We start from the raw sequence: 14,404 nt of genomic DNA, 5'->3' as shown, positions 1-14,404 counted from the left end.
ACACCTGAAGATGAGCTTGTTTTTCAGCTATAATAACAGCCACTCTTTTGAGAAAGCTTCTCACAAGACGTACATTTACATTTGCAGCATTTAGGAGAAGCTCTTATCCAATGTGAATTACAGTAATAACGGAATACATTTTTTTTGAGCAATTGAGGGTTAAGGGTCATGCTTAGGGGCCCAACAGTGGCAACTTGACAGTGGTGGGGCTTAAACTGGCAACCACTGAGCTACCCTTTAATGTAGGGTAGACTTTAATGTATGTCTGTCAGAATCTGTGCCCATTCAGTCAAAAGAGCATTTTTATGGCTGGGCACACTCAGGAAGGACTCAGTTGATGTTCCAGTTCATTTCAAAGCTGTTCATTTAGGCTGAAGTCAGGGCTCTGTGCACAAATCAGGATCTATAAAGACATGAAGAAAATCTTTGTTTGAAGAAACTCCAGTGGCCTGCACAGTCATGCTGTAACAGGAAATTCCTTTGTCCAAACTGTTGCTGCAAAGTTGAAAGCATATAATGTCCTTTATTTAGTTATTACACCTGTTAGCATTTGATGTGGTTAAAAGAGCTGGCCTTAAAGTCACTTTATTTACTTACTTTGGGTATAACATAATGGCAGTGTAGATCCCACATAGTGCACTACACGCTTAATTTCAATTTCAAATTTTGGGCTTTGGTTGCACTCAGTGACATTATTTGACAAGGTCTAGAGCTAAATAAGAGCCCTATGAGGTAGATGAGCAACAGCGCCACACTGAGGCTTTACCTGGTAATGCAAGGGCAATTTTTTCAGACTAAAAGATCAATTTGCAAATTTTGAATAATGAACAGTAATTGATCAGGTTGTCAGAAAATAAGTAGTTGATTGATATATTACTCACGCCCTTCACTAACATCAGAAACAGCATATAAAAATGTATATGTTTTGATTGTTTTTTTTACAGCTAAGGCACATGTGTTTTATATTAAACATGTTATAATCAGCAGGAAGTCTCACAGTTGCCATTCTGTGATGGCACGTTTTTGGCATAACACACAGCATCACCAATAGTGTGAAAAATGAGCTCGTTGCTCCCCGTCTTTGGATCGTAATAACCACCCCTGCGCAGTGAATGGATCACAGATGTGTTGCACTGCACTAACAACAACCTCACTCCTAACTTCTTATATTCCTTATAGACCTCCTTCAGAGCACCGACCCCTGCTGTATCCAGAAATACCACAGCACTGCAGTCGAGGATGAGCGTATGAACAGAAGGGACGAACACAGGAGTGGATACTTCATGCTCCGCCATTTCCTTCTTCTTCCTCTCGTTCTCTAGTTTCTTTTGCCTGGTTTTCTCATTCTGCGGATGCAGACCCACACTATTGTACAAAGACTTCTTAAACAATGTCTGGTTGGCATAATAGATTGGAGCCCCGTAGCGGAACACAGCAATGTCATGCTGGGTCTGAAGGCCCTTATAAGTCGAAAGCTCTTTGAAAAGCTCTCGGTGGCCAGCCTGTCCTAGCTCGAGGGCTCGGGCACGTTGCGTACGACCCAGCACACAGAAGGCCGACACCAGCACACCCACCAGCAGGCCCAGCTCGGTGTTTACTAATGCTGATGTAGCCATGGTGATCAGCCAGATCAAAGCATCGATGCGGTTTGTACGCCACATTTGTGGAACATCCTGGAACTTCCTTAGAGCACCCCGCAGGTTCACCACGATGATGACAGCCAGCACGCACCTGAAAACAAAAACACATACCAGGTTGAGGTCAGGGAGGCTAGGCAGCTGAACCCTGTAAAATGCCAAGTGGTGCCAACATGTATTTCCCACATTTAAAATCAAAAACAAAATTTTAGTCTTCACATTTAATGTTTAATTTTGATTGTTCGGTTTTTAGACAGCAGATTGAATAATAAATAATACATTTAAATTTAAATGTAATAAATTAAATAATAATGACAAATGATATATTTATTTATGCATATTGAGACTTACACCGATCAGCCAGAACATTAAAACCACCTCCTTGTTTCTACACTCACTGTCCATTTTATCAGCCCCACTTACCATATAGGAGCACTTTGTAGTTCTACAATTACTGACTGTAGTCAATCTGTTTCTCTGCATGCTTTATTAGCCCCCTTTTATGCTGTTCTTCAATGGTCAGGACCTCCCAGGACCACTACAGAGTAGGATCATTCAGAGCACTTCAGTGACACTGACATGGTGGTGGTGTGTTAGTGTGTGTTGTGCTGGTATGAGTGGATCAGACACAACAGCGCTGATGGAGTTTTTAAACATATCATTGTCACTGCTGGACTGAAAATAGTCCATCATCCAAAAATATATCCAGCCAACAGCACCCTGTGGGCAGCGTCCCGTGACCACTGATGAAGGTCTAGATGATGACCAATTCAAACAGCAGCAATAGATTGACTTTACATCTACATGGTGGATCAACTAGGTAGGAGTGTCTAATAGAGTGGACAGTGAGTGGACATGGTATTTTAAAAATCCAGCAGCGCTGCTGTGTCTTATCCACTCATACCAGCACAACACACACTAACACACCACCACCATGTCAGTGTCACTGCAGTGCTGAGAATGACCCACCACCTAAATAATACCTGCTCTGTGGGGGTCCTGACCATTAAAGGACAGGGTAAAAGCAGGCTAAAAAGTATGTAGAGAAACAGATGGACTACAGTCAGTAATTTAGAACTACAAATTTGGTGCTTAACTAAAGTAAGCTCACAAGAACACACTGAAAACCTCACAAGAATTTAACCAAGTTCTCCAGGACCTTTGCTGCTGTAATGTACCCACTGTATTACACTGTTGTACTAAATACAAGATTAAACAAGCCCTTTTTACTTATATATCTAATACATCAAAACATCCACCTACTTTTGTAATGAGTAGAAGACAGGAGCGATGACCAGTAGCACCAGCAGAAGCACGAGAGCAGTAATCAGACCGGAAATCTGAGTCTGGCACCCAGTGGACTCCTTTACCAGAGTTTTGGTGAGGGCAGCGCTGGTGGTGAAGCAGCGGAAAAAGGACGGAAAGATATTGCAGAACCCGATAGCGTACATCTCCTGGTTAGGATCCACCACATAGCCATGCTTTTGTGCAAACATCTCGGACAAAGACACAGTGATTGCAAAGCCGATGATGGCTATTGAAAAGGCATCGACTGCAATGTTGGGTATGAGATTCCAGGCTGGCAGCTGAGGAGGCATGAAGCCTGTAGGAATAGCGCCGGCCACTTCTGATCCAAACTTCTCCTGAAAGTGACCAAAGTGGGAGGCCAGAGTGGCAATGATGACCACAAAAAGCTCAAAGGGAATTGGTGCTTTAAGCTTTGATTTAAATCGGTCATTCAGCTCTTTGGTGGGCACCAGCACCAGCAGGCAGATAATGCTGGTAATGAGGTCACATATGTTGGTTTGGCCCAGGTTCTTCAGCAAACTGATCCAGGTTTTTATCAGTGATCCCCAACCTTGGGCACGAGGAATTTTTAAGCCAAGAAGGTACTTCAGCTGGGAGGTGAGGATGGTGAGAGAGGCACCGGTGGCAAAACCACTCAGGAGAGAGTCGGAGAGGAAGACTGAGACAAAGCCGACCTGAAGGAGACCCATTAGAACCTAAAACCAGAGTAAAACATTTTAAGTGCATATACGATTTTCTAAACACACTGAATAAGCAGTTTGGAAAAGGCCCTATCATGTTTAATCATGCCTGACCCCCTGTGCACAAAGCAACGGTCTATAAAGACACAATTTGATTAGTTTAGTTTTCTGATCTTTATGATAAAGTAAAATGAAGTAAAACGTTGATTACGAGCCAGGCTACTAGTCCAGCATCAGTGCCAGCCCCTACACTTGTAAAAAGCCTTTTCACTATAAAATGAATGATTTAGAATGTATTCATGTACACCGATCAGCCAGAACATTAAAACCAACTCCTTGTTTCTACACTCACTGTCCATTTCATCGGCTCCACTTACCATATAGAAGCACTTTTTAGTTCTACAATTACTGACTGAAGTCCATCTGTTTCTCTGCATGCCTTGTTAGCCCCCTTTCATGCTGTTCTTCAATGGTCAGGACTCTTCCAGGACCACCACAGAGTAGGTATTACTTGGGTAATGAGTCATTCTCAGCACTGCAGTGACACTGACATAATGGTGGTGTGTTACTGTATGTTGTTCTGGTATGAGTGGATCAGACACAGCAAAGCTAATGGAGCTTTTAAACACATCACTGTCACTGCTGGACTGAGAATAGTCCACCAACCAAAAATACACCCAGCCAACAGCGTCCAGAGGGCAGCGTCCTGTGACCACTGATGAAGGTCTAGAAGATGACCAACACAAACAGCAGCAATAGATGAGCGATCATCTCTAATAGATGATGTCTAATGTCTAATAGAGTGGACAGTAAGTGGACACGGTATTTAAAAACTCCAGCAGTAGTGCTGTGTCTGATCCACTCATACCAGCACAACACACACTAACACACCACCACCATGTCAGTGTCACTGCAGTGCTGAGAATGATCCACCACCTAAATAATACCTGCTCTGTAGTGGTCCTGTGGGGGTCCTGACCATTGAAGAACAGGGTGAAAGCAGGCTAAAACAGTATGTAGATAAACAGATGGACTACAGTCAGTAATTGTTGAACTACAAAGTGCTTCTATATGGTAAGTGGAGCTGATAAAATGGACAGTGAGTGTAGAAACAAGGAGGTGGTTTTAATGTTATGGCTGATCAGTGTAACTACTTTAAATGAAGGCACAGAGAAAAATTTGATAAGCCTGTGCTGTAAATTTTCCTCATCTTGGTATACACATACCTGGTACACTCCAGCTGTGAAGGTGACAGTAGCCCCTACGATGATGGCGTAGCAGCTACGATCACAGTCTGGCATTGTGCTGTTCTCCAGACTGGTGAGGTTTACCTGCTTGTCTGCAAGATACCCAGCCAAGGCCAGCTCTCTGTCCACCACCTGGCCCACCAGCAAGCACAGCACTCCAAAGATCCCCACCGAAATGTGCCTAGATGTGCCAAGCAGGGCATAGATGATGCTGGAGAAGAAGGATGTGTAGAGCCCATAGATGGGATCCTGGCTTGCCAGCAGCGAGTAAGCAATAGATTGAGGAACCAGCAGAATACCGACAAGAAGTCCAGACATCAGGTCACCCAGGAGCCAGTTTTTGATCTGATAATGTGGCAGCCATTTCAGGATGGGTACGGAGTTGAAAAGTAGAGCTTTGGCTTGAGCCGGGCTACAGGAACACTGTTTTTTTAGCTTTCGTCCTAGTACCACACTGAGAGGTTCCTCCTCTTTTTCACATTCCTCCAAGATCAATGGAGCGTAGTCTTTTTCAGGTCCAGCCATTGCTGCAGCCTGGTCACCTTCACCTCCTGACATTGTGCTGTGATCCAGTGCTCTCCCCTAGAGTCAAAGAAAGAACTAGATTACATGGATTGCAGGTGCCAATCCTACATATCAGTTTGACAAATTAAGACATTGTGACAGAGGAAATGGAACGCATGTATCTTAATCTGGGTGGAAGTAGAATGTGATATGGCCTTAATACAAAATAAATAATGTTATCAATGTACAAGAATTACTCTAGACAGTCAATATTTGCTGCATGGCACCAGTCAGATGCATCAATCAAACCTTATCTGAACTCTCAATTAATCGCAAACTAATAATTAAGCAAAATTTGAACAGTTATGCACATTTTTATTGCAAGAATACGTTCACCAATGAAACCATTCATAAAATATGATAAAATTCATTTTAGAAAGCACATTATTTGCCAAAAGTCAGAATCTTTTCCTGTTCATAATACCCCCCCTCAAACTTTTTTTGAGGAGGGACAGATTTGATAATGTGAAAGTGCCTGAGGGCCAGCAGTCCCTGATGACAGTATTTTAAACAATAAAATATGCATTGGTATTTCCTGTCATACATAACCACAAGACAAACCAGAAAAAAGACGTTCATATTGAACAATACTTGACATTTTACTAAGAAATAATGCTTTTCAAAATATTTTGATCTAATATTAAGCATCAATAAAGCATCAAAACACAGATATGATTATTTCATAGATCTACTAAGAAAACCTTTTAATACTGTAATGTGCAGAAACATGACTGGGAAATACTGTTCTACATTACCATTTAAATACCTATAAATACCTGAAACAATCAAGTTACCAGACAGAAGTTATTGACTATAGCTATAAAAAAGTGTTAATTAATACAGTCCATGTAAACGCTTAGTCCATATAAATATCAGATACAAATGTGTTTTTAGAAAACTACAAACATCACAAATATAAATCATGTTTATAACCATGTGATAGAATAACCTGAATAAACTGTACAGATGACACATCAAGAGTTTCACTTTTTACCGGAGGGGAAGGGAGGCGGAGCTACGCGGTTTTGATGGACAGCTCTAGCAGCCAATGGAAATACTCGTTACAAAGATCACGTGATTTCATTCATCTTTTCATTAACACGTAAAAAAAGTGAAACCCGCTTAAAGTAGTTTTTCATCGGACAGCGACGATAATTGATTACTTTTTCTGTTTGAACAATTTAAGACAGAAGATGCGGGCCGTATAAAACCCGATCGCGGACCTGCCTGCTTTACACAGTATATTATGTTCCATTTAACAGCAGTGTTTGTAAAGTTCTGTGTACAGTTCATGCGCTTTACATTCTAATTCATCTGAAATACAGTTAATTACCACGGAGACACATATGTATGTGGCACAGACAGCCAAATAAAAATAGTTAGATTAAAATTTTTTAATCTCGATTAATTTTTTAAATCGCGATTAAAATTTTAACGCGTTAATCGCGTTTACAGCGTTTATTATTTACAGCTGAAGTCAAAAGTTCACATATACCTGTAAGGGGGACATACACTATGGACAAAAGTACTAAGACACCCTTTGAATTAACTCACTTCAGGCTTTTTAATTACATGATGTTTAATGAGTTTATGGAAACTTCAAAAACAAAACGATAAAGGCATTTCTAAAGATAAAGATTTCTAGCCATTTCTGATTGCAAGGTACCCTACAGTACAACACTGTAAGCGTGCGTGACCTTTGAGCTCTCGAGCAGCATTGCATTAGAAACCATGCTACTTTGACAAATATAGCCATATGGGCTCAGGAGTACTTCAGAAAACAATTGTCACTTAACACAGTGTACCACTACATCAAGAAATGCAAACTCTATTACACAATTCTATGTAGAGACGCCTCCGAGTATTATAGGCTCAAGCTCATCTTAGAATGTCCAAAAGACAGTAGAAGTGTGTGCTGTGGCAGATGAGTAAACAGTTCAGCTTGTTTTTCTTCGAAAAAAATGGAACTTGAGTTTTGTTGGTCAAAGGATCATCCAGACTGTTATTAGTGAAAGGTGCAAAAGCCAACATCTGTCATGGAATTGGACTGCATGTTTGCTCATGGCACAGCTGATATGCATATACAGTGCCTAGCAAAAGTATTCGGCCCCCTTGAACTTTTCAACCTTTTGCCACATTTCAGGCTTCAAACATAACGATATGAAATTGTAATTTTTTTTGAAGAATCAACAACAAGTGGGACACAATCGTGAAGTGGAACGAAATTTATTGGATATTTTAAACTTTTTTTAGAAATAAAAAACTGAAAAGTGGGGCGTGCAATATTATTCGGCCCCCTTGCGTTAATACTTTGTAGTGCCACCTTTTGCTGCGATTACAGCTGCAAGTCGCTTGGGGTATGTCTCATTGTATGTGAACAGCAGTTTTCAGCTCTTTCCACAGATTCTCGATGGGATTCAGGTCTGGACTTTGACTTGGCCATTCTAACACCTGGATACGTTTATTTGTGAACCATTCCATTGTAGATTTTGCTTTATGTTTTGGATCATTGTCTTGTTGGAAGATAAATCTCCGTCCCAGTCTCAGGTCTTTTGCAGACTCCAACAGGTTTTCTTCCAGAATGGTCCTGTATTTGGCTCCATCCATCTTCCTATCAATTTTAACCATCTTCCCTGTCCCTGCTGAAGAAAAGCAGGCCCAAACCATGATGCTGCCACCACCATGTTTGACAGTGGGGATGGTGTGTTCAGGGTGATGAGCTGTGTTGCTTTTACGCCAAACATAACGTTTTGCATTGTGGCCAAAAAGTTCGATTTTGGTTTCATCTGACCAGAGCACCTTCTTCCACATGTTTGGTGTGTCTCCCAGGTGGCTTGTGGCAAACTTTAAACGAGACTTTTTATGGATATCTTTGAGAAATGGCTTTCTTCTTGCCACTCTTCCATAAAGGCCAGATTTGTGCAGTGTACGACTGATTGTGTCCTATGGACAGATTCTCCCACCTCAGCTGTAGATCTCTGCAGTTCATTCAGAGTGATCATGGGCCTCTTGGCTGCATCTCTGATCAGTCTTCTCCTTGTTTGAGCTGAAAGTTTAGAGGGACGGCCGGGTCTTGGTAGATTTGCAGTGGTCTGATACTCCTTCCATTTCAATATGATCGCTTGCACAGTGCTCCTTGAGATGTTTAAAGCTTGGGAAATCTTTTTGTATCCAAATCCGGCTTTAAACTTCTCCACAACAGTATCTCGGACCTGCCTGGTGTGTTCCTTGGTCTTCATGATGCTCTCTGCGCTTTAAACAGAACTCTGAGACTATCACAGAGCAGGTGCATTTATACGGAGACTTGATTACACACAGGTGGATTCTATTTATCACCATCAGTCATTTAGGTCAACATTGGATCATTCAGAGATCCTCACTGAACTTCTGGAGTGAGTTTGCTGCACTGAAAGTAAAGGGGCCGAATAATATTGCACGCCCCACTTTTCAGTTTTTTATTTCTAAAAAAAGTTTAAAATATCCAATAAATTTCGTTCCACTTCACGATTGTGAACAAGAATGGACAAGGATTCATAACTGTAAGTCGCTTGTTGTTGATTATTCACAAAAAATTACAATTTCATATCTTTATTTTTGAAGCCTGAAATGTGGCAAAAGGTTGAAAAGTTCAAGGGGGCCGAAAACTTTTGCTAGGCACTGTATATGCAGGTAACAAAGTAGAGGCGTATTTAAGAGAGACAAATGCTGCCATCAAGGCAATGTGTTTTTTCAAGAAGTCCATGAATATTTCGGCAAGATGATGTCAGGTGCCTCATTCTGTATGTGCTACAACAGTATGGCTTTATAGATACAAAATGTAAATGCTTGGCTGGCCTGCCTGCAGTCCAGATGTGTCTCCCTTTTAAAAAGTATGTAGTAGGAAAATAAATTTAAGGGCAGTGATAGCTCAGTGGTTAAGGTACTGGACTAGTAATCAAAAGGTTGCCGGTTCAAGTCTCACCACCACCAAGTTGCCACTGTTAAGCCCCTGAGCAAGGCCCTTAACCCTCAATTGCTCAAAATTGTGTTCAATCATAACTGTAAGTCGCTTTGGATAAAAGCGTCTGCTAAATGCTGAAAATGTAAATGTAAATGGCAACCACAGACTGTTGAGCAGCTGAAGTCCTGTATCAAGCAAGAATGGACAAGGATTCCACTTGCAAAACTGTCCTCAGTTCCCAAACCATTGAAATTAGGAAACCATTACAAACGTGATGGAATTATTTAAATTAATATATTATTAACTATATTCCTCTAATACTTGTTAGACATTAAATAAACAGTACAGGTCTGTTTTAAATAATAGAAGTTTTGCCACAGTTTAAATCCCACAGCTTTAAAACAAATGCATTTTAATGATAATGTTAAAGGTAGTTTTGTGAAAATGATTGGCTCATAATCATTACCAAATCATCCCACACTGTGCATGATCATACGATACATTTTCGGTATTTAGCAGACGCTCTTATCCAGAGTGACTTACATTACAACTTCATCATGACTTTGCATGTTTTTCCAACCGTTTCAATCTTAACTACTTAAAGATAAAGATTAAAGATTTAAAGATTAAAACACTGGTGTGTAAGCACAATCTCTGTATGGTTTTTACTGTATTGCTAACTTAAGCTCACTCTATTCCATTCCAAACATCCAGTAATAATCATGATGATCGTTAATTTCTTTAAGTTGAACATTCTCCTAAATCAACATCCTGTTAGAGATCAATAAACAACTTTTTTTGTAATCCTTTTAATCTCTCGCTGCTAGGCCACGTATGTGTACACCTACCACTGCTACTTCACTTTAATAATGCACCAAATCTAAACAGAAACACTACTGTGTAGCTTTGCAATGTTGTCCACAAATTGAACCACGATTGGTTATTCACTCTGCACATTTGCTGAAGGCGAATGTTTAATCAAAATATGCTGATGACATAGACAGAATTGCTAAAATAAGCAATTAGCACTCAGCATGCTATTAAATACAGTCAGCCTGAAAATGGTTGGAACTCTTGATAAATATGGATGAACAAGATTGTAAAAATCCATGTTTAATTAGCTAAAGTCATTTTTACATTGAATACTAGGATTGATTCGTGGCTTGTCTGGGAGAAAGTGTCACTGTTGTAGGATTTGTCCTTGTGACCAGATTGCTAAACTGTTTAATTTCATGTCTCTGTATGTAATGGGTAACCCTTACAAAACGTTAAATAAATAAAAACCAGGACCACACAAGGGTTTAAAAACATGCTTTTTAAACATGCCCACATGTATTGAACTCAGGGTCAAAGCAGACCAGTGTCCGGAACAACTTAGGTTACCACACCATGTGTGAACACAGCTTCAGCATGACATTGCTTGCATTTTCCACCATTTCAGTTGTGAATACTTTAGACTAGATAAAGTAAATTTTAAACCAATTATCAAGAACTGATCATAAAACATGGTAAAGTACTTACACTCACTCAGTAATGAGAGACATGTTTGACCCGGTGTGAATTGGCATAGATTTGATACTAGAATTGCTGGTTTGTCATTATCATTAACTGACCAGTGGAAGGCTGCTGCTTAAGCAAATAGCTGTACAACTGTTTAGATTGGGAGGGGTGAAATGGCACAGGAAAAAATATATTGGTTTGGCATGTTTTTAGCCATATTATGAAAGGACTATATTCAGAGCTTGATCTGAGGGGGATTTGATCTGAAGGGATCCTGAAGGGTTGATGCCATCTAAGATATCATTGATGATTAATATTTTGTTCGTTTAAAATATTTCCACACACATTTCTGGTAAGTGTGGCCAAATATAAAAAAAAAAAAATCCATTATTGACCATGTGATCAGCAACAAACTTAAGTCAAGCTCTGATGTGCCAGATTTAGGGCAGGGCACCTCTTGTGCTAAATCTTTGTAAATTCTAGTTTTTTTTTATTTATCGTTTGTAACACTGTAGAGTATTGCTGGTATAATGACAGTAAAGATATTCTGATTCTGTTCTATAGGGATGTTAAGCTTGCTTAAACAGTGATACCTGTTGCACAACCTTTTTGTGGTTCTTGGATTTAAATTATACATTACAATTTGTCCTTGGCAAAGAGGTTGGTAAGAAGTTCAATGTACTTTGTACTTCTACTTATAAAAATTTTTTATGGGTTATTCAGGGAATAGAATTGCTTTGAAATGACTCCAAGTGATATTCCTGGATTCTAAAAATCTATGGCCATATGTACTACATTTTTTAGCCATTCTTGTAACGCAAGGCCATAATCACAATGTCCAATGGAAAAGAACACACTAGAATGCTTTTATTTGTCATATATACATATACAGCTGTATAGTACAACAAATTCTTTCTCCGCATATCCCAGCTTGTTTGGAGGCTGGGGTCAGAGCGCAGGGTCAGCCATTGTATGGCACCCCTGGAGCAGACAGAGTTAAGGGCCTTGTTCAAGGGCCCAACAGTGGCTGCATGGCAGAGCTGGGATTGATAGCCCTTTCAGTAGATAGGCCAAAGCCTTACCCACTAGGCTACCATTGTCCAAATGTAAAATATGATGTAAAAATGACAAATAAAAATATTCCACTCACTAACTTTGCATAATTGAAGGGACAGTGGTAGCCGAGTGGGTAGAGCTTTGGGCCATCAACCGGAAGATTGGCGGTTCAAATCCATGCTGTGCAGCCACTGTTGGGTCCCTGAGCAAGGCCCTTAACCCTGTCTGCTCCAGGGGCGCCGTACGATGGCTGACCCTGCGCTCTGACCCCGGCTTCCAAACAAGCTGGGATATGCGAAGAAAGAATTTCATTGTACTGTACACCTGTATATGTAATGTATATATGACAAATAAAGTATATCTAGTATATCTATATCTATAATGTTATAATTCTTCAAATTTCCCATCAGGCAGGAAACCCCAATTCCCCCACACCCAGGTAGATTTGCCTCTTCCCCAATGTTCAGTCCATGGCTATGCTGCTTGGGCTCTGTCTAATGAGTGCAGGCAAACAAGCCCTATCTATGTGGGCACCGAGAGCTTTTTTTTAAAAATGTATATAACTTTGTACGACACTAAATTTAAAATCTAAGTTGCTATATATGGATTGTCGCAACCGTTTTTAGGAAGCCCACACTACATTTACATTTTTAGCATTTAGTGGACGCTTTTATCCAAAGCGACTTACAATTACTCAAGGACCCAACAGTGGCAACTTGGCGATGGTGGGGCTTGAACTGGCAAACTTCTGATTACTAGTTCAGTACCTTAACCACTAAGCTACAACTGCCCTACAACTATACTTATAAAAAACAAAGAATTAGAATATTGTTCATCAATGCTTTTGCATTAGATTTATCAAATGATGGGTACAGTTGTGACTGAATACAATGCAAGCAATTAAGCGTCAAGGGCCTTGCTGAGGGGCCCAACAGTGGCAACTCAGCAGTCATAAGGTTTCATTCACTGATCATCTGACTGGTCCAGTACCTTAATCACTAAGGTACAACTGACCTATTAAAAAGAACATTTAACCTCAGCTGTATGCCAAGTGCTTTTATTGAACTGCCATAAAAAACGTTTCCAGATCCTGTTTATTTCTGCCAACCTGCAACATTAATACCCAACATATGACACTCAAAACAAATGTGTGTGAACTTCTCATCTTCATGCACTATGTAGAACTGTAACTTATCTCAAACCTCTATAGAATATCACACATGAAAAATAAAGACACAACATTAACAAGGGACTGACTGTATTTAAACATATGAACTCCGGTGGTGCCCATGGCTTAAGAATGGCACGATTGATAAGAACTTTGCAACGTGTAACTTTCACTGTACGGGCGACGTGTACCTACTTTACCGAAAACAGCACAGTTACAAATGTCATAAACTTTAATATGCGATCAGTAACTCACCTCATAAACTTCACCCGCTCATTCATATCTTATCATGTCCACGATATAAAGTGTTTCATCTCCCCCCCGACTACCATAGTGACGATACTGAACTGAATCAGAGATCCGGTTCACTCACTCACTCACCGACCCTGAACCATTAGCGACTCCGCGGTCACGTGGGTAATTTATCTCTATGTCACGTGACTCACAAACATCCCGGATGTTATGTCTTGCTAAATTAGATACATCATACACTACCGTTCTACATAGTATTTAAACGTAGGACGTGGCATTCATTTATGCGAACAATCTATCGCATACTACTTAGTACGGTAATATACATCTAGAACATGTCATATTTTAAACCGACATATTATTACCAATAACAATACCAAAACTGGTAACGAAATGCTAATAATGATGCTAATAATAACAATATAGATAATATTTAATTCATTAATTTTACTAACAACTTATTAATGGTCAGGGTAGCAGAGAGTCCATCGCTACCTTGAAACATTGGGTACAGAGCAGGAACACATCCTGGTTTAATCTGTTGTAGAGCAACACCACTTTTAACATTCATTCAATCCACCTTCTGCATTGTTAGGTGGGAGAAACCTTAAGTATGGGGGAAAACCCCATGTGAACACAGGGAGAACATACAAATCTCACAGTTAATTAAGGATCAAACCAAGATCCTCGAGTTTCTGTTATGTGGCACCCACTATACAAACTGTGCCATAATGCCACCCTTACAATTACAATTATTGTTGTTTTTTTTCCCCTTTAAGCTGATTGTTATTGTCACAACAGTTCCAGAGCCTACACCTGTAATAGAAGACACAGGGCAAGATACTTTCTGGACAGTGCAACGGTTCATCACAGGGGGTATTACTCACTTAGGCTACTTATTTGTTCACACTCAGTTATAAATAAAAGCAATAAAAAAAAAAAGACAGCATCTGAGATGGGGGGAAACTGGAGTCCACATTCTAAACTCATGCAGAAAAAAAAAATTAAACATGGGATTCTGGTAGGGTGACCATATGTCCTCTTTTTCCCGG

The 14,404-nt window shown here is 40.1% G+C and overlaps 1 protein-coding gene across 1 annotated transcript; it reads right to left on the bottom strand.

Moving 5' to 3' along the window:
• Positions 1 to 980: 980 nt before the first annotated feature.
• Positions 981 to 12,074, bottom strand: slc26a2 (solute carrier family 26 member 2). Its single transcript, XM_062999956.1, has 4 exons — positions 12,027 to 12,074; positions 4,852 to 5,454; positions 2,901 to 3,640; positions 981 to 1,731 (listed from the first exon to the last, which is right to left on the bottom strand). Exons 2-4 carry the CDS (start codon positions 5,428 to 5,430, stop codon positions 981 to 983), a joined length of 2,070 nt encoding a protein of 689 aa, XP_062856026.1. The 5' UTR covers positions 5,431 to 5,454; positions 12,027 to 12,074.
• Positions 12,075 to 14,404: the final 2,330 nt, after the last annotated feature.

The sequence above is a fragment of the Trichomycterus rosablanca genome, chromosome 8 (genome assembly GCF_030014385.1).
Source record: "Trichomycterus rosablanca isolate fTriRos1 chromosome 8, fTriRos1.hap1, whole genome shotgun sequence".
Taxonomy (NCBI): Eukaryota; Metazoa; Chordata; class Actinopteri; order Siluriformes; family Trichomycteridae; genus Trichomycterus; species Trichomycterus rosablanca.
This window is presented reverse-complemented; position numbering and strand designations above follow the sequence as displayed.